Source organism: Strix uralensis, chromosome 1 (assembly GCF_047716275.1).
Source record: "Strix uralensis isolate ZFMK-TIS-50842 chromosome 1, bStrUra1, whole genome shotgun sequence".
In the NCBI taxonomy this organism is placed as follows: Eukaryota; Metazoa; Chordata; class Aves; order Strigiformes; family Strigidae; genus Strix; species Strix uralensis.
Window position 1 is genome coordinate 56,358,746 of NC_133972.1, and position 26,519 is coordinate 56,385,264.

The 26,519-nt window shown below is 36.1% G+C and overlaps 1 protein-coding gene across 14 annotated transcripts in view; it reads right to left on the reverse strand.

Moving 5' to 3' along the window:
• Window positions 1-26,519, reverse strand: part of PARD3 (par-3 family cell polarity regulator) — a 457,578-nt gene that overhangs the window by 215,733 nt on the left and 215,326 nt on the right. For all 14 annotated transcript variants that reach the window (XR_012628846.1, XM_074867651.1, XM_074867643.1 and 11 more), the window contains 2 exons: window positions 9,345-9,436; window positions 6,215-6,298 (listed from right to left, as the gene is read on the reverse strand). Coding sequence is in view for 13 of the 14 variants with exons in the window: in XM_074867651.1 (XP_074723752.1) it covers window positions 6,215-6,298; window positions 9,345-9,436 (176 nt within the window). In the remaining variant the exon portion in view is untranslated. The remainder of the gene's footprint in view (window positions 1-6,214; window positions 6,299-9,344; window positions 9,437-26,519) is intronic.

Sequence of the window (26,519 nt, forward strand, 5' to 3'; positions counted from 1 at the left end):
GGTCCCTCTGGACAGTTTCAGAAACAATTTCATGAATATGGTTCTGCATAGCAGAGTAAACTCTCCTAGAACTTGCAGAAAATGTATGTTCCTGAAAAATTTATTAACAAAAGCCTATCAATTTCCTAGAGTATTTCTTTACCATATTATGGTTAGATGTAAGAATATGACTCTTAAAAAAAGGCATTATGGGAATCCACGTTTGTTGTTGCAGTAACTGGAGATAAACAGAGTAGACCTGATATTGCAAATATGCAATAACCTAAAAACTAATTGGATTTTTTTTTCCCTGCCATATGTCACCACCATTAATCCTGATAAGTGGAGATATAGCTCTACTACATTTTAAAAATTACGTTTCCTACATTAGGAAAGCATACATTTTGAAAGCCTGTAAACTAATCTAGTATAAAATACAAAAGTCAGTAAATATATTTGTTTAAACACAATCATGTAGCATACAAATACATGGGTCCATCTGAATTTGCTTAATCCTGTCCAGTTCAAGTCAACTAGTTTTCTCACGTAAATTCTTCCATTACAACCGTTTTAAACTATAACTTCCTCAAGAATGAGATTAAATATTGTGTCAACCTCTGCAAAACACTCTGCAAGTATACAATCCTATCGAAACAATGATTATAAATGGAAATTTGGTACCTGCACTGTTTTAGACTAACGTTAGCTGACATGAGGACAGAAGGGAAACAGTATCAAAGCGCAGAGCTCAATCTTTTTATTTGTTTTAAAAACCTAATTGGGAATGTAAACAGCTTAGATTATATTAGCATTTGCACCACTGTATTTCCACAAGGTTCATTACTCTAATTATACAATTAAAATAAACTCAGCTACATGTGTTAACGTTTCAGTTCTCAGTATAAATTACAACCAATGATAAAACTAGAAATAAACAGCAAATGTTTTATTGACATCTAAATTGCCGAGTTAGTCTGGGGGTAGTTCTTTGAAATAGTGAACTCCCCACATGCCATCCAGCTGTATGGAAATGATGATAATTTGTCTTAATAAAAACTGACAGTGTAAATACTATGAGAGTAATAAAAATATTACATTGAGCATCTAGAATATGATTCAGCCATCACCACCTATTGTATGTACACATTGAAGTTATTTACCTATTACCTGCAAGCTAACTGTAATATAATCAAATCAGACAGAACAGAAGAAAAATAATTTAGATGTTTATGTAAAGTCACTAACATGAAAAAACAAAAACTAGATTAGGGGGCAAAAATAATGACTGATTGAAAAGACCATGTGTAGCAGTTTCATGCATTGAAAGATCTCAGAAGTTCTACAGGAACGTAAACACAGTATAAATTTCCTGAGATTAGGAGGTCAGAGTAGGCAAATGAGCTTGTTTGTTCAGGTTAAATTATCGTAGCTGATCAATGCTAAATTGGACATAAACTCCCTTGCACAAGATTGATGTCATGGCACTACTGCGGAGGTATTAAAATAACTTTATCAGCTTTCACGCCTGAAGTCTAGAACCAGTTTCCAATCTCTGGTAACTGCTCCTCAGCTTTTTAGCTTGAGTAATACTTCAAATTAAGTTTATATAACTTTTTAAAGGCTGAGATCAGACAAAGAAAGCCTTGAATTCAGCTAAAAGAGTGAAGGAATGGTACATTCACACCACAGGGAGTCTTCTTCCAATGCATGTGTTTTTGAAAACCATGGCTACCTTTGAGACTTAAAAGGTTGGAAATGCAGGAGAGGAATAAATGTAGATGCAGATAACACATACCTCCTAGATGATCAAACAGAGTATGATCGTTAGAGAGGCACCTTGAAGGTGGTATTAAGGACTCTCAGTATAGACAATGGCCATTAGATATTACTTTAGTTTTCTTAGTATTTTGAGTAAAAACCAAACTTTTACAGTGAAACGTGATTTATAAACTCTAGAAAATGAAGGGCACTTTCACTAAAAGCAAAAAAATAAAAGAAATACAGAACAGAAAAACATATAACCAATTTTCTAGTACAGGGATTGTGTATACATCAATGCCTACTTTCATCTCAGGTTTTCCATCTTTTTAATAAAATCTGTTAAATTTGTCATTTAAACCAACAAAAAGCAATATTTTTTTTCCATTCTTCTGAGACTTCCTTAGTATTTCTAAGACATTTAAGATATATAACATAAAAACACAGATTAAACATTTTTAGCTGCCAAGTTTTAGCTGTATGGTTTATCATAGATTTTGTGGCATGCTTCAATAGAAAGAACACCTGGCAGAGCCCTATATACTCACTGCTCTGCATCAAAGTAACGTGTCTGATACTTATTAATGGATGTTCTTTATGGGGTTTTCAGATGAATGTCCAAATCCTTTTCTGTTCTGTTTTACTAAGTAGCGTTCACAGTATTCCTGGGACTATGGGACTATAACTTCCATATCATTATTCACGGATATTTCTGATGTTATCTCATATATTCCTCGTGCCAGTTCAATCTCCATCCAAAGACAGACATGGCAGGATTTCAGAACAGCAGCTAGGGTACAGAGCTTGAGAAGATTTCAAAGACTCTTAAAAGTAGAAGAGGCCATATAACAGTAAATTATACTATAATTACTATTAAGCTTGCAGAGGAGAACTCGATGCAACCCCATTTACGCATCAACATAACATCTCCCATCAGCGAGGATCGCTCAAATGCTATTCTTAAGGGACTGTTCTCCTCTCTGAGCACTTAATAAGGAAGGATTGTTGCTAAAGGGAATTTTGCACAGATTTAAAATTTTCTTTCCTTTCATGCTTTCCTCTCATTCATTTCCTCTTTGCTCTACCCCTATCTAAACACTTTCCTGTTCACCTTCTATTCTGTCCTTCTTTCTGCTTTCATTTTCATGCCTCCTATTTTGCTTAGCACTGCACCTATGCCATTGCAAAAATGGGCAAGCAGGTTTTACAAACAAAACATCTTATCGTGAAAAACTTCACAACCATAATGTCATGAATATGTATTCCCCCCCTTCCTTTTGATAAGGTGAACAAACTCTATTATCCAAAACATAAGATCAAAAAGGCCAATAAAGGACTGATAAACTTCTAGAGGTAAAAACAGAAGGATAATAAGAAAACATCCATAGAAGAAAGTTTGACCATGTCTGTACAAATCAATAGTACTTCTCCCACAGAATTAGGAAGAGATTTTTACTTTTTTCATTTAAAAAAAGTCTCAGTTTTACTAGGAACAGAAATAATTAGTAGCTTCTATATAGATGAGGCAGAGATCTTTACAGATTTTGTTCAAGATCAAAAGCCGATATTGAATATGGTTTCTTACTCAAAACCCAAACCCTCAAAAGTACGTGAAAAAGTCAAATATTTCCTCAATATAAACAAAATACATAGTTATGGTATACAATTTTTAGAGGTTTAGGGTGTTTGCTTTGGGGGAGGGGCGTTTTTTTGGTGGGAGAAGGCCCCTGCTTATTGCATAGGGGAAAAGGGGGAGAATTGCATTAGTATGTTACATTTTTTCACTTTTTAAAAATTACTGATTTAATAACCATTGCCTATTGAGTAACATTTTCAAAAGCAAAAGAAAGGAACTGAAAGAAAAATAATTGAAAACACACCATAACTGGAACTGAACACCAAGCAAATATAAAACAACAGTGGGCCAATGGACTAAGCTATATGATACATCAGATCTTCTCTTTTTGGACATCCCTCAAAGTCTTCACTGAGTCCTGTGTTTGATTTTGTATATTTAGGTTTCTGCTGAGCAGATCCCCTGCTCAAGTTAGTTCACTGTAGCACAGAGCATTATGTTTTGCAGCCAGAGGAGGAACAAAGAGCAGCCATGTGCTAGAGTGAGAAACAAGTAGGCAGAAGAGGATCCCTGCCAAGCATCTGCTTTCCCTCTGAATCCAGCAAAAGGAGAACCAAGTGTATTTTATCTGCTCAGCAGAGCTGGGGAACCAAGAGGAAAAACAAGAAAACAAAAGTCAAACAAACCAAAAATAAATCAAAAACCCCAACTAAGTGCTCCAAAACTGAAGTTGGGTATATTCCTTTCCCTGCCCACGCTGCAGGCAGCTGGAGAAAATGTCTTTGTTCTCACTGGAAACGTAGAGGAGTGAGCACAGCTGACAGCAAATCAGCAGTACAACACAAGTGATTATAATCAATACCAAGCAATGAACTTTTCTTTCACTACAATGCAGACAGCATGGGAGAAATGTTTTTGAATTATCCAAGGTCCTCTCCAACTCTGTTCCTCCAAACTTTCAAGACATGGACCCACCCCAGATTATTGGGGGTGGAAGGTGGGGTGTGTTTCGAAAAAACTTAGCATTGCGCAAACCATACATTTTTCAATAGGGGAGTTGTAGCATTATGAAGAAAAAGTAGATAAATTTTAATATAAAACTTATTTCCCTTGTAATAAAATTTCATTTTCAAGTATGTCCTGCTCTAAACATCTTTATTTAAGCTTGGCTCTCCTGTAATAAAAATTTATCATATAATCCCAAACTCAGGACCAAAAAAAAAAAGAGTTAAAAGTCCTTTGTAGCTCTTGACATAGCTAGCATCCTTAAAAAAAAGAGATATTTTATTTCTGTTTTTACAGTTTTTTCATTTTACATGATCTCATTATGTATAAACAGTTTAAGCTTCGCCTCAGACTTGACAACCACACCAACATCCTGGAAGTGAATTTTACTTGAGTTAAAATTCTTATATAAAATGTCAAAATACACATTTCTAACATCAATTTTATTAAACAAGAACTTAACAGGCAGTCAACATTCTTAAATCAGTCTTTTTATTGGCCTTCACACTGTCTAAATCCCAGATAACTACATGAACATTTCAACCATTTCCAACTTTATGGGATTTACTTCTGAGCTTCTGTTTGAAGAACCATTCACTCATGCCCTTTCCATCCCCACACTGAATTTACTAAATTTCAGATTATGAAGAGAAGAATTTACCACTTTACGGAAGTTTGTTCTTAATACTTGTAGTCTTCAGAAAAAGTAAGCTTTATATTTAAAAAAAAAAAAAAAAAAAAAAAGGCATTTTCTGACATAGCATGTCAGTATGGCTATGAAAGCACTGGGTTTAAAGTAACAACTGCAAATAAAGCTTTTATACTGTGTTTAAAATCCTGTGAAGGTATCTGGTATAGAAGGAAAAATACATTTATCATTTCTGAAAAGAGGATATTAATATTTGAGACATATATCTATGCATAGCAAGTTAGTTTTGCTCTTACTTACTAATCTGAAATTGCTCCTGGGTCAGCAGACATGTGAAAGCATAACCCCTTCATGTGTAATCAAAGATTAGTTTTTAAAATGCGTATTTGTTCCCCTTTTCCTTAAAGAGGAAAAATACAGTGTATACCTAGAATATGCACCACAAAAATAAAATCTGCATATATTCCTGAAGAACTATCATTTTTCAACATACTTAAAAGCTTCAAATCCACCACTAATTACTACAAAAGTTAAGCTATTTTTCTGAGACGATGTTAATGACCTGAAATGCTAAAAATATACTTTAACAAAGCATTAGAGATGATGTATTCTGTTTACGAATATAATCCCCCACATTGTATTTTTTAATGTAAAGGACTGACACTACACTTTTTTTTTGTTATCAATCCAACTTCAGGAGTTCCAGCCTGTCATACATTAAAACAGGTTCACCTTCCTCAAAACCAGAATGTTTCAACTGGTTCTGCTACTTCACTTTAACCCCAACAGATGGGACAACACCAAATATCAAAAGCATGATGATTGCTTCCTCTTCCACTCCTATCAAGTGCAGGCATAGGATGCCTCTGGTTTAGACTCCTGCTGTTCTTTGGGAACTTGTGGCTCTAAACAGTCAGCAAGAAAATGTTGCATAAATATCTACCTGAATTAAAGCAACAGATTATATTTTTTAAGAGTCCAAAGGGAAACATCTTTATACTTCAATTTCCTATGAGATTACAACAGAACCTCTATTAAAACCCCACAGTTCTAACTCCTTTTAAGCAGAGCTTTTCCAAGTATAGAATCAATAAACTTGCATTTCTTCCTTTCTTAATCAGTGAGACTGCCTTTTGAAAAACATACAATATTCTACAGAAGGCAAAGGCACACAATACAAAAATTAACACAACTAAAACAAAACACAGCAAATTACAATTCAATTAAAATCCTACACAATACGTTACCTTCCACCTCGGGCACTGAAAGGCACTACATGGATTCCCAAAGGCCCGCCGTCATTGGAGACTTCTACGAGCTTTACCATATCACTGTGAGACAATGACGAATGAGGGAATATGAACATGTACCGTGAAGGAACCAAAAAACCCCACACAAACATACAGAACAAACATACAAAACCATTCCAGAAATCAAATCATGGTGATGAAAGCATTGTTGAATGATACGTACCTGAAGATTAATCTGATGGCATGAAAGGAGATCAATCATCAAAAATAGTTCAATTAAGAAAACAAACAAAAATCAAAGAAATTTTTTGTAAACTTAGTTTGCTACATAAAAATAGGTATCATCATCATTGCATGCATGTTGTTTAAATTCTTTCTTGTTCCAAAGCTTAAATTTAAAGTTAGAAGTTAACTGTTTGGACCACTGAGCAGAAATACCTTAAATACCACATACAGTTTTTCCTCAGAAGCCTAAAAGCTGATCATAGCACTAGCATGCTTTATTTTTTTATCTTAGAGAGAGCCTACTCTAAGCCTTAACATTAACTTTCACATAACTACCCCTTAATCAAATGAGAGTTATTAAATTTTTAATTGGTTAAATTCTTCTAGTTTTAAAACACATTAATTTGTTTTACTGTAATTCCATTTATTTTATTGGAAGATTACTCTATCTGTATCTTCTTACAAGGCAAAGTTTCCAAAGATTTAACTGTAACATTCAAAACCAACCAGACATCCTCCTGAAGCAACTATGCATCTAGTTTTCAATTATACTTTTTGCTGTAGAGAGGGAAAAAGTGAAAGAGGAAAGTACAGGTCCAGAAAGAGACATGCAAAAATACTAGAAATAGATTTGGACCAAATCTTCTGATGCATTTGAAACATGCCCACATCTGGAAAGGTGGAATATAGCCCATAAACCATAAAAAGTTTTAAATACCCACATGAGAAAATAATACTTGAAGGCCAAACCTCTCAGTAAATCTGGAAGTGAGAGATCTGAACGAAAGCCACAATCTAAATTTGTGGCTTATGCCTCTCTCTAGTATTACATACTTTTTCCATACTTCCTGGCACTACATATATATACACAGATCTTTGAGAGGCTTGTTTCTCATAAGAGTACAAACCAAATTTAATCTAGAAATGGAGAAAAGAGCAAGACCAATGCCCTATGATAGCAGTGGAAGATCTTCTACTTCCTTCAATGAGCTCTTGATCGTATGGTGGCCCATTGTGAAAGCTTGCAGTGCCTAATCTGGAGTTTGAGAATAACCAGACCACATACTGTTAGGAAGTCGACAAAAATCCTGTATTACAGTTTGTTTTATATTTCTTCCACATTAAATTTTTTAAGTATGTTTTTGAAGTAGTCTTTACATTTGTTGTATATCTCAAGTCGTGTCTGATTTTTTTTAACTCATTTTTAAACAACACAAATGGAAGGTCTCTACCCCTGTTGCCACTGTTTAGCTCAAGAAAGTACTGCATCAACAGGAGAACTGAGAGACATAAACCAAAACTGTTATTCTTCAGACCTGGACCAATGTGTTCAGACTGACAGCATTATAGCATCTGGTAATGTTTCCTGTCCCAATTTCTGTATAGGCTAACTTCAGTTAATTCTCACTGTACATTAAGGCTGTTTTCATTAACTAGCATGCAAAGTTGCTCATAGGAATCAAGCCACGTCTTTCACCTCCAAAATGTACTCTGAAAGCTATCTTTTGCTACTGATATGTCTATGGTTCCCTATGATCAACTTTTTTTGGACTTTCCTATTAGCTTGAAAGAAGATTGAGAGCTGAGGAAGAGAACAAGTGAAAATCAGTGTGATTCACTTGGAACTGTCATAAGTGGAAACACAGCTTAAATTTTAAAAAAAAAAAAAAAAGCGCCTATTTTCATATCTAGCCTACACTGTTTAATTTGTTCTACTGCTTGAATCAGTAACTTTCCTTTTTTCCAAAACACACATTTAATGTCTAGGCACTCATTTTCCTTATATTTTTTCTTCCAAAAAATCCATCCCGAATTCAAACATTAAACTCTGTAAAACTGAAAACAAAAGGAACTGATCCCTTCCTAAGGGAGATTGTTTCAATTTTGCTTCCTGATTTTCTCAGAAGTTTGAGCCAACTATTTCAAACAAATATACAAATAAGTATGACATCAAAATGGAAAAGAATGAAGTAGCATATGATGAAAAGTCATTAAGTTACTTAAAAGCAACACCAAGAAGCATTAAATTTGACAGTTCTGCAAACTCTACTTAGCAAACAGCATTTGGAATTTACAGTGTAACAAGTTTTGTAAATGGAACTGAGTAAAGCTCAGCATGTATTGCCTAATAGATGTCACCGTGATCTTTTAACATTTTAAACCCTCTGCACCTAATTCATAATTTAATTCAGAAATAATAGAAGCAGAAGATTGATTTTTATTTAAAATTTAAGTTTAATCAATTAAAAAGGTTTAATTTAAGGGTGGAAGGGATGTTTTCTCATTAATTCCATAGTGAGGTATAGATCAGCTCTTTGCAATGAAATGCAAAAGGTCAAGCTTGCTGGATCTCATGATGAAATAAAATATACTTTACTGTTTGGTTTTGTTTTTTTTTTTAATTAGGAGGAGCTTCTCAGTCCTCAACAACATCAGCTTTGAGCCATTCACAAAGTATGATGTTTCTGATCCCCAACTTATGTGACCTCCATGCATGTCTTCCCAGTAGACTGTGAACTGGTGACAGGAATTAAGATTTTCCCCTTTGAAAATCTTGCCTGTTGATCTATTTGTGCTAGCACTGACCCTATTCCTTCTGCCAAGTTTTCAGAGTCCCATCAAATAAATATCTTCTTTGAGGCAGAAAATCTACTGTAGCATCAGTGTTTATTAATGTCAGGTTTCCAATGCTCATCTTTAACACAGACTTTTAAAACTATTTAAAATCTGCTTTAAAAAGGTCCACGAAGCAAATTGTTCAAAAACAAAATGACACATAACCTAAAAAAGACTGCCCCACTGTTTTAAGAGCAGGATCACTCATACTATTCTGAGTTTTTTGCTAGTCTATGTTGGGTCTCAAGACTCATCATTAAAACAATGTGGTCCGCCTGTAACTTACTCCAGGGAAAAACTGGTAGCGTTCTCCAAACCAGTGTCTGCATGTCCAACAGGCTCAACTCTGCTGTTGTCCTCCTCTGTTCGATCTTCATCCTAGATATTAAAAGAAAAAAAATCATTTAAACCTAGGTTTAATAGGTTAACTCATTCTAATAATGCCATTTTACCATTTTCAGATTATTGGGGTTATCACACGTACAGTGGAAATGTGTCCTTCTACAATTACAAAAATCTCTTCTGCTGTCTGAAACTGTTGTAAATTGTCTTCTGTCACTTTATGCATTTTTGTAATTATATTTATAATTTAGTCAGTTTTCTATCATAATTTTACTACAGTTATAAAAGCAACACTACAGAAGTTATCTCAGTCAGCATCTTTTTCAAAAGTAGACAAGTAAAAGCACACAATCAGCTGACAGTCAGCAGTGTTCAGGCAAACTCCTTCCTAGCTCTCTCTGGACAGGTTACTGAGGATTCAAACACACAAGGCAGCTCACTGAGGCTCATTTGCAAAGAGTTAAAAACAGTAAAAGAAAATGCAGCTTGTATAATTCCATAAAGTACCAAGACCTCTTTTAACATTTTATCACAGGCCTTTATTAATAGCATGCCAGAAAAGGCTGACATCAAAGAGTTACGTGAGGCTCTAACACTAACCGATTGATTTTATTTTTAATTTGGCTTTCCAAAAAGTACATACATTATTCACCAAATGTATAATTTTAATGTCAAAGTTGTGAATGCTGTACTTTCAAATTTACATCAAGGTAATTCAAGGGCTACCAGTAAGAAGATCTAAAATCATTCTTATACCTGTGTTACTCATTAGAAGCTTATGCTTTTAATTGCCCATGTGACCAAACAGAAAATATTATGAAGTGTGAACTGTAGGTTTCAAACACGGACTTGGATTCTAGAGCCAGAGCCACTAGGTCAGTAAAATAATAAGTGATAGGCTATGAGTTTAGCACACAGAGTCAGACAACATATTAAATTATTGAAGAGATATTAAAGGCAGGCAGAGGCAGTTGGTAATGTCCAATTGACATTTCCACCAAGAATCTGCAAAAGCAGGAGGCTGGATGCATCAAGCTTCCATAGGCTGTAGATACGCCTTGTGCATCCTATATAACAGGACGCTGCATGAAGCCAAGCTACTTGAAGATTGATGATCCTGTGTTTTGAGAGGCTTTAATATGCACTTCTTTGTCATCTATCTCTGCTAAGCACTAGGCAAGTAATACATTTCAAAGGTTAACCAGCATCTTGAACCTGCCTAGAACTGCATTATGAATGTAAACAAGAACTCAAAATAAAATATTTTCCATATAGTAGAAGTTGCTTATAAAACCAATATGAAGGATAATCCATATAATTCATAAATATAAGTTAGTGTTTACTGTATTTACTGATTTCAGCTGAAGTTCTATATGTACCACTGCATGAAGTTTAAAAATAACTATTCAAATCTCCATGACAATTCTAAAGTTACATGCAAAAAGGTATATATAGGAAAATCAGAACATTTGGAGTTGTTTCACATTAAAAAGAAGTGTTCCATGTTGTTTCATACAGCATCTTGCAGATCACTGTTGCCATGAGTTTCTTGTTTTGAAGTTAGGGACGCTGGTGATTCTAGAAAACTAGGTAAGTCTTTACATTTCACTGAAGCTATTACCTGCAAGTCTGAAATCAGAGCTGCTGATGAAACACAATTGTGAATCTCAGCTATGACAAAAGGTCATCACAAATGAATGCGACTTTATTAAAGCAATGTTTTTGGCAATTTTCCATGTGTGGTCTTTTCAAGCAGACATACAAAAAGTGTATACACATCTAAGAAGAGACTGAAATAGCATCCTATCTATTAGTAGATATGCCTCTGCTAACAAATAAATGTCCGGCTTTATGCTGTGTCATTTTAGCAGACATCTATATACACACAATGTAAGCATCATTCACTTAGTACCACTTGGGTCCTACACTTTACCATCTTTCAGTCCCACAAGTTTTTTCCCTTGACTAGTTTAAAGTAAGTCTAAACAAAACTCCCCTGGCCCCACTCAGTCTTTGCTGCAGTCCTTCAGACTTGCTCTTGATAGACCCACTTTCAGTGCCCTCCTGGGATACAGTCTGCCATGCAAGACTTGAGGTAAATCCTTGTGGAAAACCTTCTTTTCCACCACTTTCTAGCCCTGATAGTATCTTTGCTCTCATTCCTAAAGCCTCCTAATGTCAGCTCACACTTAATCCTCTCCACTTGTTGCACATCCCATTTTCTTTCCTTCTGTCCCACCTGGTGGACAAGAGGGTTATTCTGCCAAGGGAAGGAGCATCCCCCTGCCTAACCCCAAGAGCAGCCAGGATGAAGGCAACAGACAATTTAATTGCCTCCTGCCTATACCATATCTTTTAATATTAGGATAAAACACATCAGAAACTGCAAACCAAAAGCTACGTAAAACAGATGCTATCTGGTACCATCACACCTACTTTTTGTGCCTTTTCTATTAAGAATTATAAACACAGCAAGTTTTGGAATCAGACTCACTGTCAGTTATCCAAGCAATTAAGAAACAGCAGCTCCCACATGCCTCTGTCTGGCTTTTACCGGACAGCAGACAGATCTGTATCAAAAACATGCATGTGCCTGTAAATAGGTGCTTAGAGGAGGAATCACAACCCTAACAAAAGCACTACTGCCATAATCAACAGATGTATGATGTGTCCTTTTAAAAATCTTTAATATTATAGTAATCAGGCTCTCTTTTCTTCTCAAAATAACACAGATTTTGATTTACATTGAAGTGAACGGAGAGAAAAATTGGACACCTGCAGAGGGATTTGACTTAAAATTCTGATTTACTAAGAAAAGCAACTAGCTGTGAAAATCTCTGCATCAAGCAATTATTTCTTTATTTGGAAAGTAGTTTTCTTCTGAAAAGCAAATTCCACCTGGACATGCTATCATGAGGTAAAATGAGGAAAAGGACATTCAGAAGAGCAAGAAAACTTCCGAGAACCAAGACAGATATTATTGCAGATACTTCTCAGAAATAACTGATTTGAGCAAACTCCCAAACTTGTAAGGTTTCTTTTCTCTATAAAAATACCAATTCCTGCTATATCAAAAGATACAACTTTTAATGTACAGCCACTAAAGACAGAATGGTATTTTTTTCCCAAAATTGAAATAGAGTAATTTAAAGTTCATTTCATTTTTACAGCACAGAGAAAAATTTAAAGCACCTCTTCTACATATCCTGATGTGTTCAGTGTAAAATTCCCCCAACTCCCTTTTTCTGAGATGACTCAGCCAGGGCTTCTCACCTGAGCCTCGCTGTGCCACCAGACATGGATGTAATTTTCCATAAACATTCATGCCACCTGTCATGTATTTAGGCTACTAGTACCGAGATTAAACAATATAATGACAGCTTTGAACAATGGCATCAAACAGAAAGGAAACTTCTTGACATTTGTTTTAGTTAGGTAAAGAGAATTAGGGATTTCAAAGAGTTATTCTTACTTTTAAATGTATCTGTACAGAACTCCTGTGTCTTGTAAGAGTCAAGTTCGTGCACAGGTACACAATAGCAGATTCTTGCAAAAATTAAAATGCTGTTGTTCTAAAAAACAAAACAAAACAACTACTTATTGTTCTAAGTTCTGCAATAAAATGAATGACTGAAAAACTGAAAAATTATCTTACCGTTCAAAATAGATTATTAGTGCTAGCAGTTCTGCCTATAGAGATCTATTTCACAGTTCACCTGCAGAGCATTAATGAAATACATATGAAAAGCTGCCAATTTGATTTGTATTTTTGAAGAAAATTCCCCTATCACCTCTTAGGATTACAAAATCCTCAGAGTTAAGAAATGTTCACAGTACACTTGCCAACAGAACCTTATTAAATATATATGAACCCTTTAATTATATTTTCTCAGATATTCTGGAGTGAAGACTGCCTTGTGTCATTTCCAAAGCTCAAAATCAGCCATGCCTTCCCTATCTGACTGGACTTTCATTACTGAAATATCAGCTCCTGCCTCTGATTAATCCACAATTACTACCAGTCACTACTTCATCCTTAAAGAAGCACTTTCCCACTCATCTCTGCTGTTCAATACACTTCCAATGAACTCCCCAAAAACATAAGCAGAACTTCTTCACATTCCCTCATCTCTTGACAATCACCTGCAGAAAATTCAGTAACAGCCAGGGAGTCAGAACAAAGTTAGTGCAGTCACTTGAATTGCTACATGTTTCATTTGTGCAATCTTTATTTCTAGGTGCCTGGTCTGAGAAAGTGCTGATTACAATCTATTTCAGCCAGACACAATGGGAAATGGGTTATGTATAAATCTGTCTTCTCTGAACACTTAATCCCATCTCTCAAATTCAATAGCAGCATCTCCATTCTACCAATAACTGAAAAAAATGAGAGTAAAAGTATCTGGCTTGGGTGTGGTTTTTTCTCAATTCAGGGGGATATAATAATTATTTCATTATTGTTCAGAAAGTGGGTATTTTAACATTAATGGTTGTATGAGAGAGAGTGATTCTGCTTTCAAATGACTTGAACACTCCACGGCAAGGTCTGCTACACTGACCAATACAAGAGACAAAAACCTGACCGGTCACTTATTGCGTAAACAGCAACTATCTAGTAAATCCAAATTAAATTCAAGAAAGCGAAGCTGTAAGTAAAGTTTATTGTAATACATGTGTGCATGGAGCTGTGTTAAGGTCTCACCACCGACCTCTCTTCTGCATATTTTCCTTGTTCACTTCTGCAACCCACAGTGTTAAATTCATTCCTCTCGTGTTTCTACCTGCACCTCCAACACCAGCTACACCCAAACCTACACCTTCCAGCCCTGACTTTGCTGTTGACTTACACTCAATTTAGAGAGCTTAATCCTCCACCTTGTCCGAGTGCTGGGAAGCAAATTATGGAAAGGCAAGACAGCCAGGGTACTGGTGCCTGGCCCCATCTCACAGCAAGCACAAGCCGGCATCGGAGCTGGCTCAGTCCCATGGCGGAGCCCTCGTCTGGGAAAGCACACTCCAAGATTTCATGTATTGAATGAAAAGAGAAAGTCTGGAAAATTTAGCTGTAAATTGTAGTAAATCTGTTTGCATTGTACACAAACCAAATTTTTTTCTGTCCTGTGAAGCTGTTAACTGAACAAGAGATCCAGCCTCAGCAGAAAGACGGGCTGACATGAGCACACAAGAGCTATACAAAGGAACCGTCTTTTAAAACGTAATTAAACTGCTTTCATATTTTTACTAATCTGCAGAGTAACTGCAACAAAGTATTTTCGCACAGGCTGGATGTTCTCATTATACAACACCTTCAGCATTTTTACTAGCATTAGCAACAGAAAGCAGGGCCTTGAAATGGCAAGCAATTGCAACCATCGCAGTAAACAGGCAGAGCTACCTGTGTGAGCAACAGATGATAAATACATCAGACATACATCCCTCTGCAAATAAAAGCCTGTCACACAAAACACAGCACCTATGTGTTGGAAGAATTCAAGCTTGTTTGTTTTCCAGTATTTTTTTTTTTTTTAATTTTAGCACAGTGAGCGAAAGTACTGTAAATACCAAACAGAAAGGAACAGTATATAATGTCCAACAGGTCCTTTAGATTTTACTATAAAGAAGGACACATTATCAATAACAAGTTCCTGAAAGACTGCACACCAGTATTTTTTTCCCCAGCCGGGACACAACAAAAATAACGCTTATGTTATTAAAATATGCCCTTCCCTTCATCTTTGCCTTTTTATTCTCTTGCATTTCTCTATAATTATTATGGAAGAAGAGACAGTGTTTGCTATTAGTCTCCTGGCAGCCGTGTTTTATAAATGTTTGTTTGGTCCTTGCAAGATAAAGTAGGTTCTCTCTCTGTATGATCTGACTTGATAGGAAACAGCTCCTAAGGGACCTATTTTCCTGTGTCTTAACTAGCACAAATATACCAGCATCAGGCTTTTGTGCTAATGTTCTCACTTCTTGATTAACCGGCCAAATCTCCAGAGAATGGCAATTTTCAATCAAATCTGAAGAGCAGTTACAAAGATCACATGGGGAAAAACCAAAGTTATTGAATAAATAAAAATAGGGTTTCTCCCTCTTGAACACATATATATGCACAAATAATTAGGTGAGAGCTTTGTTTAATCCACATCAGTCCTACACTAGGTGTACTGCTATTATCAGTAATCGAGGGAGAGAAACCTTACATTAAATCATCATCCACTTAAACCAAGAAAACCACCAAAAAACAATTACATCTTTTAAATATATGAGTTAATATTCTCCTTACATCTTAGTCATCGCTATGCTATTCACATCCTTGTGCAGGATGGTCATCCCACAGTTGGAAATAGCAATATTCATACAGTTTCTATATGCCTCACTACTCTAAAATGAAATTTGCCTTGCTCAGTGAAATCAGTGAATAGATACCATATAGACACAGAGGAGCGCATAATAGAAGGGATTTCCCAGTCTCTGATGAATATCAAATTCATCCCCTGCTATCACAGGCAATCATCTCTTATTTCCCATTTAATAAACTGATCAAGCTGAGCCTTAAAACTGGTTGGCTTCATGATGGCACTATTTCTGTTGTGAAACGCCTTGACAAGAAATGTTTTTACAGATTTAGAGAGATGTATTTGATTTCCTATTGACCAAAAAGGAGAACACCAGATAGCCAATGAATATAATTTGATACAACCTTCCTTTGAGAAACCTATATGACACTTCATTCAGCTTTGACTACCATTTTTTCATGCCTAATGACTCTTCTTAAAGCATATATTAAGAGCCTTGTAACACTAATAAAACCTGAGCAAGCCCTATAGTATCTTAATTATTTTGTAGCATGTATTAGTTTAGAGGTTTACTGAAGTATTTAGTCTCAGCAACCTGGGATATATAACTGAAATCACACACATATATTCTGTAACAATTTGGCGGCACACACCTTTGTTGCACAGCTAGCCAGGCTAACGGCAGGAGTGCAACACAAATACTGTTCAGCCATTTAATGGAGCTTCCACTCAAAAAGCTTTTTACTAGATGATGCTGCAGTTAATTCTTTTTTACAGTAGGCACTGCAGACGGCACTGAAAAGTACAAGAGCTTTTTAAGAGTTTTAGTAGGTTAGACAAAAGGTTTTCTTGCTAGTGAATTTAATTTGAGACATTTTGTTGGTTCTGCTTCTTTACAGTAAAGAAAATCTCAGACATGACCTTACAGTGGTAGCTTGCCAACAAACAGCATGAAATGCATTAAAACTCAGAGGGTTTTTTTGTTGTTGATCGAACATGCTTGTTAATTAATGTAGCCGAACGGTCTATGCCTACCAGCAGAGAAAGAATATTGAGACCAAAAAAAAGGGAAAAAAAAAAAATTGCAAATACTTAAGCAACTCAACAACCCCATACAAGGGAAACAGCACAAAAAGGGATATAACAGAGAAAGAAAATGATAGTAATGTCTAAAGCAATGCTGATTCTGAAGCATTTCACAATGTGTGTTGTAATCACATTTTATAGTCTGTATTTGTTGTTTGAGTGAAAACTACATTTGTTTTCCCCAGGCTGAGGGCGTCCCACTCCAGACCATTTCAGGGACTTCTCTGGGACTACTGACAGTCCAAGGTGGGAGGCAGAGGGAGGAGGTGTGCTGTAAACTGAGAGCTACCGTAACAAATCCATGCATCAAGGTTCCTCTACAGATGGCAAATATCAAATGGATAACAAAAATATGTAGCTGTTCCCACCAGATCATATTTAAGGGACATTTTAAAGAAGACTCAAGTGTTACTGTAGCGCAGCAACTATTTCATGGTCAGCCATCTTGCAACAGCTCTAAGTCCACAAATAATATGCATCACCATAATACAGCATATTAGAAAATACTATAATGACAGTAATTCAGTCCCCTAAATTTCTTCTCATTGACAAATGGGTAAATTGTTGCAGAACTGAATTTGAGAACACCTCGATGATCTATTTCTTTGTAAGAGACTTAAGATTAAGACATTTGGTCCTTTCTTAATTCTCACACTGACTGCTATACAATAGTGGCAAAAATCACTTAAAAGTGCATTTCTCTATTAATATGTGGGGATACTACTTCATGTTTACAACACCAAATAAAGATATGACACTTGGATACATCACTCTGAAAGCAGTAATATTAAAATGGATCTTAATTGTCTCAGCAGCAGCTTAGGATGCAGAGCCACAAAATGCCTCTTCTTGCTCAAAGATACCAGATGAGCTTCACCTCTTCTTTTTCCTATCACCTGGTAACAGTCTGTAAACCACTTTTTAAACATTTTATTAGATACAAAGTATTACAAAACTCGAGACGTTTCATCACATAATGAATTTGTGAGACAGTTCACTTACAGAGCGACCTATCAGCAAAATCAACCACAGCTAATGGGAACAGCCAGAAAAGGTTTGGCATGACCAGACCGGGCATCCCAGCGCTAACAGTGCCGCCTGTTGGGGAGTCCACTGAAATGAGTTTTTAAAAAGCAATGCTGTGATAGAAAGTCAACTACAAGATTAGATGCAACAAGAAATTACTAACCTCTCACGTGCTAAATATTTGAAATATATAAAGCATGGATTGCCACGCTTTCAGTATTAACCAAAGCATCTAAAGACCTTTCTGAAGATCTGATCAATAACAAATTATAGATGTGTCCATTATATTACAAAGGGTAGTACTTATCTCACAGACCCATGCACAACTATATCAAATTACCTCAAATTGATTGTTGCTTTAAAAATAAAATGGGTTCACTTTGTGTAACTGCCTGGTTACAGTTTTTATTCTGCTTTCTGTTTTTCCTCAGGATCCAAAATATATCTGTTTCACAGGCAAAAGTCTATGTTCTTTGTTTGTTTTAAATAAGGCTTATCTGTAGACTATTTCCATGTTCAAATGTCTGAAATTTTATACTCTTGTCATATGATTCAGACTGACATACAGACCACCAGGATCTGCCAGCCTAAACCAAATATTAGGGTTCATCTTAAATACAGATTCAAAGTCAGACTTTGATGTCAGAGTCATGGGAAATATTTTTAATGGAAATAGTTATCAGCTATATTTGAAACAAGGCTACAATTATACATCAATGTATAATCAAATTCCCCTGCAAAGGCCAGGCCCAGTTTTGTGCAAGTTCTTTTATCATTTACCTTGAATAATGCAGGAATTACCTCAGTTACAGAGACATCCCCACACGGTGAGCCAACACAAGTGCGGCACTTGTCACGTAACAAACACACTTCTGATCGATGACTTCATGTATCATTTATTTTCCCTTTCATAGCATTAACTTACACACACATATGTGTCTATATACTACCAGAACACCCCTGGTTAACTCATATAATATCTACCTATATAGAGAAAATCACCCCTGCATTGGTAGAAGATGCTTTACTTGAATTATTTCACAACAGGAATGATTTTTACAAAATGAAGTCTAGCTTTCTTTAAGAACCTGGGTTCTTCCTACTCCACAATTCCAGGTTATACAGATCTGGGATTTCAGGACCAGCAAAGAACAAAAAACTATTTTATATGGAGACGTTGATATTTATGGAAGGGAAAAAAACCCCACAATATACTTCTAACATGGAGCATTAATATGGCATCTAGGAAATAAAGATATATAGAGATACATGCTTCTAAATATACATATGTATTTAGAAGGCCACAGCAGCAAAGACATAATTTTCTTCTTAAGGTAAGAACATGGCAGTGGTACAACTACAGTGTTTGTTTTTTCTGTTGAGTAGTCTGAAGTAGGTCAAGTTAAGCACATCCATTAGTTCTCCTATAAATAGATTCACACTGAGTTCACCTGCTTGTAACTAATGTAGAGCAACAGAATTTTAAATACTTTTTCCTCTAATCTGACAAGTTAGCTTACTCTGTATATAGTCATTACAAAAAAAAAAAAAAATAGAGAGAGAAGTGATTAAGTCCTTTGTGATTTTTAAAGCTGAAGAAATGACAGTGGATACATGAAATTGGGACACACACATTTTTCCCCTCCAGAAAACCAAATGTACATGCCTCCACCTATAAGTTTAGAGATCTGAAAGACTTCTGCAGAGGTATATTATAGATGAGTCAGATAGTTTCCCCTTGATATCAAGACAAAGGAAAGGAGAAAATTCTGCATAAATCACTTCACATTTTCCCTGTAACACTCCTGAATATATTATTATTCACCTCGCCTTTTCTAAAACCATGATTTTCATCCTTCTGAGGATTTTTTTTAGATACAAAAACCATCTTATTTAGCAACTTGAATTTGTCATTAGGCAATTTTAAAACAGGTCTCATAGCTCTTTTATCCTTATATATTTCTTTTTTCTTTTTTAATCTGAAATAGTCCCTTGTTGCTTGATTTGCAGATCTGTATCAGCACATGAGGATTGCACTAGCTTCAGCCCAGTACAAAACAGTTCAATCCCCTTGAGTTCTGAATGTAAGAGTCAATTTAGAAGCAAGCTAAAAGGATAGTGCTCTGTTCTCCGTCACACAAAACATCATTTACTCACACGGGCATCTTAATAACAAAATTCAATTCTGGATATTTTTCTCGGCATGGCTCAGGAATGTTTAGAGATGACATCAGAAAGCTTATTGAAGATTTAGCTTTTAAAAATTTAATTAAAATATCTCTTTTCCAATAAGGTAAAAGTCCCAATGTTGGTGGGAGTTTATAGTTAGAATGTATTCTTTAACTTTGAATTTCATCTCACTCAGGAGACAAAACTTTCAAAGGTTTTGATTTTGTTTTCCTAAAAATCACCCCATTAATTTCACCTAAAGAACGAAAAAAACATAACTATGCTATTTTATCATCTTGCTTAAATAAAAGTACATGGGTTTCCTCTCATTTAGACAGTGATTTATCTTTGGTTCTCATTTGCTTGGATTTGCTAACATACAGCACTTTTCTGATTTAAATTCCTACTGGTGGAATGAAAAAATACCTACATATCTATTTTAAAGGTCTTCTGTGTTACACACCACATAGATGGACAAACACACCCAAGCTAAGGGGTCTCTAACTTGCATAGCTTAAAGTCAGTTCCTCCCATTTCGGCTCTTCCTCCCCTAAAAGAACAAAACCAGGCAAGGTCCTGGCCCCAAGTCCCAGCAGAGGAAGAACCGCAAGGGAGCCCTGGCACCGCAACTGCAGTGTGAGGCACCTGGCCTCGCTGCAGAGGCACGAGGCACCCAAGCCTGCTCTCGGCTTCTGTGCAAAGTTTGAGTAATAAGATTTTATAATTTTGCAGTTTTATCTTTTACTTCTCTTTCATCAAATTGAAGTTGCATGCCACTTTTTGCTTTTCACCTCATCCTTCACTGAGAAACTCCACTAAAATTGCTTCAATTGAGTTTCCCTGTTATGCCGTAACATTTTCTTTTTTGGTCTTTTGCACAACATGGATTTTACCTTAGGCACCAAACAAATTCACCATTTTCATAACAGAAAATACTATAGCATTTTTCATTGTTCGTTGCTCAATTTGTTTTGCTGAAGTCAACATGAAAAACAATTTCAAACTTCTCAGTAAATGCTTCATTTACAAATGCTCCATTCCAAGTGCCTACAGGGTTACAATCTGGTCTATGACAATTTTATTAATTTTTTAATCAAAAGCATTAAATCAAATTTAAAATAAATAGTACTCAGTACTTCTGTAGTGCCCTCCAGCGCAGTATGGCAAAAGTGCTTCACGGACAATAATGACTTTAGCTTCACTGCACCCTCAGGAAGAAGATTAAAAGTTATTCTCCAAATTCATTCTTTATTTGAGGAAACTGAGGCACAGAAAGATTTCTTTCCATATTTTTGAGGTTCATCTCCAGCTTTAGATGATTTCAGTTTTGGGTGATCTCTCTGAGATAGACAGAGCCTTACTTTCAGAAAAACGTAAAATACTCAGATGTATTCCTGAACTCAACCAAGAAGGACAGAAGCTAAAATAACACTTTAAAAATAAAATAACACTAAGCAAATTTCTGAAAACATAAAAAAACATCTAGACTCATCACTGCAGACAGTAAGTCATTTCCCATCCAGGGCAGCAGACAGCACCACAGGCCCCATCGCCCTGGGAGGCTGGTGGCTAGGGAGAGGCTGAGGAAAGCACCGGCTCCCTCAGCGCACTTTGTCCCGAGCCCATACGAGTATGTGCACACTGCTCACTGACACACAAAACTCTCACATGACACGTGATGAAACAGATCAACAGTCAAACTGCATCACCACCACCACCACCTCACTAAGCTATCCAGGGACCACCAAAGAAGACCTCGTTGCCCAAAGAAGACCTCTTTGCCTAGAATGTACCAAGGAACAAAGTGTACGACATCACTCAAGTGTTAGAACCACAGCTCCAGAAGCACTCTAAAAATTAACTGCAAGTTATACAAAAATGAAGGCACTTCAAGAAATAACTCATTTGGTGCCATTTGTTGCACCAGAAGAGGTAGAAGGCTTCTCAATATAATTAATTTTTTAAAACTTCTTTTCAGAGACCTTATTTCCATTTGTGATTCTTTCCCTTCCTTTTTTGCCAGAGCAGTCAGAGCAATAGGGACTGAATTCAGCACATGTGATGGAGGTGCAGTATTTCCAAACAATTATTGTATTTCCAAGCAATTTTATTTCCACTGTGTTGCCCATAGTAACACCTCAGCCTGGAGTTTCATTATCCTTCAAGGCCAGCACAAACCACAGATGTGGTTGGTTGAAAGAGGCAGTCCCATCTTTTCCACTCCCCAGATGGTCACGTTCATCACTGGATCCCTCTGTCCACCTTCTCCTTCCTGCTTATTCAAGCATTTGTATCATTACACAAAAGATCTAAATTAAAATTAATGTTTAATAACAACAACTTTAATTGGTTACATTTCCCAGGCTGGTCCAGTTCAGTCTAATTAACAATCTCATAAAAGCTTAGGGAGGCACAAGGGAGAAAGCAAAGCATGGCCAAGACTGCTTCTTTCAGCATCAGAGATGACTTAAAATGTCTCTAATACTGTGGCCTCAGACTGTCGTTTGAAAGGATACCTACTGTTCATCTGCAGTTCTGCATACAGTTCAAGGCACCCATTTACACATGCAGTAACTTGCACTGCTCTATGTCCAATCTCATCCCTCTTCTATCGCCTGCTTCAAAATTCCACCTATTTTCAACTAATCTAAATAATTGCATCTTGTTCACTAAAGTTGCTATCTCAGCACTCCCCCTCTTTCAAAACGAGCATGCTTCCCAGGAATAAATCCCTCTTGCCCTTGTATACTGCTGACCTATTTTCCATAATTTGTTTTTCTCCCTGCCAGTTTCTAATCTACAGCAGAACTTCATTTGTCACCACATAAGTAGTTACCTAAACAACTTCCTACAAATTACTCAAATTCCACCACCTTCCTTAGGAGACTAAATTAAGACAGAGGCACAACAATGCTTTTAAGTGTTATTTCCTGAGTTCATTAACAGCTGAGATGCCTAAACAAAAGGAAAAAAACCCACACATTTTGTGGTTGAATTCCTCTTCATCCATCCCACCCCAAAGAAAAGGTGAAAGCATAGAAGTCATATATACATTAGAGAGGCATGTGCCCAAGTGCTTCTCTTCATCAAGAAGTTATAGCACTTTATACATAGATGTCTACATAAACACTCTTTTAGGGTTCACAATAGCATTTTTTTCAGAACAAGATTTGATAAGGAACCAGAAAAACTTGTGTCAATTAGGATTAAAAGGAGGTAGACACTCTTAAACCCCACATTTAAACATTCCAATTTTGACATAAGGTTTTCTTAGTTGCCACTTAATCAGTTATAAACTAGATAAAGCCTAGTTGAAGCTTTCAAAATGTACAGGAACCTGTTATCATTTTCCCATAAATCACATTCGAATCCTAAACTAGCCAAGTCAATGAAGATAGCCCAGTGTAAGGTCTCCTTGAAAAAATGTTTGTTTTGCCTCAACTCTCCATACCTATTTTCTGAAACTGGAAAAAAACTACTTTTAGGGAACCAGGGGAAAGCAAGCACTATTACCCTATCATTCTGGAGCTTTTTTCTTCAAACTATAAAAGGAAAGCTTGAAGAAACCTGAAGAACAAGTAAATGCTTGAAGAAACCTGAAGAACAAGTAAGAAGCAACTTCAGAAATCAAACTTCACTGAGTGTTTCTTCCACTGCATCCCTGGGCAGGTTCTTCGGGCACTTCCTTCCATTTTCACAGAATACACCAAATTTCAGACTAACTAGCTGGGCTATTCTATACCTTATTACGGCCAGCTCTGGCTATTTCAGAGCACAGCACAAGAGCCGCTACAATAGAGAACTCGAGTAATTTGCCAACATGCTTTTCACTCATCCTTGGGAAGTTAGGTCTGATGTCATTAGGACTGAAGTGTATTTTGTACTTCCTCAAATGCCAGCAAATTTGAGAAAGGACAATACTGGCATACCAATACTCCTGACTCAATGGGACAGAGAGAAAAAAATCTGCTTTATCATCACAGAACACTAACTTTGAAGAGACTAGAGAATGAACCTTTGAAATAAGATAAAGGTCACTATATCTTATAATTAAGAACCAATGCAGTATAAAGGCAAGGCCAGTTTAAAAACAGAAAATTAGAAAATTCTGTGACAAAGGCTGTGGTTTCTCACTGAAATTAATAAAGCCCATGGTGTTCTCAAAGAATGATATGATTTGGAGAAAATATGGGAAGAAACAAACAGATGAGTTTAAAACCTGTGAATTTTCATTTACTAAAATCAGCTGGTTCCCTGATCTTTTTTTTGTGGTCTATCCTCAGCTACTTACAGGCTCAGAATAGCTCCTTAATATTAATAGTTATAACCTTTTTGCAGTCTGATTTCATTAAAATAACACCTGAAGGAACAAAACTCAGAAGAAATATCTTGCACACATGTATTATAGACAGTGTAGGCAAGAGGAATCCTTAAAATTAATGAAACACACTTGTCCTTCTCTACATACAACCAGGTTGAAGGCAATAAAGAACAGAGAAAAAGAACAGGAGTGTATACACTCACAGAAACAAAAGAATATTAAAATGATCTTTAAAACAGAAAAGCTAATATGTTCCTAAGGGACTGACGGCAAGATAACATTACCTAAAGAATTAATAATCTAGAAGAGCAAGTTAAAGTGACGAAATTTGCCAGTGAAATGCAACTTAGGTTTAAAACAATCTTTTAAAACACGATCAATGAGCTTTGTGAGAGTTTCCAGATATATATATATATATATATCACACTGGTGGACTGAAAAGCCTGGTGACTGAGGAAATTGAAACTTAAATAAATATAAGATAATGCATTCTGAGAAATGCAATCTAGTCTAAACCTAAAAGGGAAGAATCATGGAAAAAGTCGCACTACCTCTCAAAAAAATCCCAGCAAAAATCACCACAAGTTAAAGAATTAGTCAATGATAATACTGGGTAGATTTAATATATCTCAATATATGCCTTAGAATATAACCTTAATATACTTCATCATCTATTTTTTTTTTCAGCAAATTTATCTCTAAAAGTAATTTCAAATGGCAGTTCCCAGTCTTCTGTCCTCTTGGTGTAGTATGGATGAGTATTAATGTAATATGTACTTATTTATATTGTAGATGAATAAAAACAAAAGAAATGGGCAACTGTATGACATCAAATATTAATGAAGAAAATTAGTCAAAAAGATAAGTAGCTGTGAGAACAAGAGATTACTGGAAAGATGTCTTATTTACCAAATCCACAACAACTTTTGAGAAAACAGCCACAGACTATGACAATGATGTAATATTTCTGCAGGTAATCCATGGCCTCACTAAATATAAACGTACTTTATTTTGCCTGTTTTAAACCAATTCCTGGTCTAGCCAGCCCACATGTAGTACAGACTGTGCAATGCCTGAAGTAAAGCAGGACAACTGCATTTTCACTTGTATGTCTCTTTGGACATGACTGGAAATTATTTCTCTTCATGGTGGAAAAACAATGTAGGTAGAAGGGATTTAGAAACATGGTAAACCACAAGAGAGGATAAAGTGTGCAACCTGTATATGTGGAGGACAGCAGAGATACCTATGCCCATCTGCATTTAGACTGGGCATAGAAGAAGAACAGACTGAGAGGTTAATTCTGCTGATTTGTGGCAAGGGTTAAGGAATACCTCTTGAGCTTTATGAGAAAAAAACTACATCTTCCCACTCACCACACACTACTATAGACATCAGATGCATGCATAAGAACCAGCAATCTAGTGGTGCATATGCTGAATCAAACATATTTAAGCACTGGAAAGTTGGAAGTTCTTTGTCTATGCAGTTTGGGTCATCTAAATAGTATTTTGAGTACTAGGCACTTTCCTATCAAAATGAGGTAGTCAAGAAGAAGAAGAGATGATGGTTTAGAAACCTGCTTTTTCCTGTAAGAAAATCCTGAAATGCACAAATACTAAACTGTTATATTCTGATGAAGGTACAGAAGAAGGATCAATTGCAAATGCTGGATAGGGAAGAAGATCAGAACAGAACTTCCACAGGGTACAGATCCACGTAGCTAGGAGAAAGTAGGTGAAATGAGGCTAAATATCAGAAGAAAATCCTTAACGGAGTGATACATCAGATTGTGAAAGTCTCCCAAGGGAAGAAGCAGAATCCCCACTGCTCAATACATGTAAAAGCAGCATGGACAAAGAACTACAAGGTAGGCTACAGGGAATAACTCAATACATAGCAAAAGGATGGTTCAGATGACCTAATAATGTAACAGGATTTAAAATTACTAGATAATTCTATTATCATTAACCACATTCACAGTAGTACAAGCTAAAACACTGTTGCTATGGTAATCAATCCTTCTGCGTCGTTGCAGAAAATGACTGAGATACAAGGGATGGAAATGAATTGAACCAGCCTTTCCTATTCTCAGTGAATTCAATGTACCAGTCAGCTGGGAAACTATCCAACATCAAAGTTTACATCTAGCTTCCCACAAGCCTTTTAAAATATATAGTAAAGGACAACTGAGTGTCTGGCATTCAAATACGGGTTA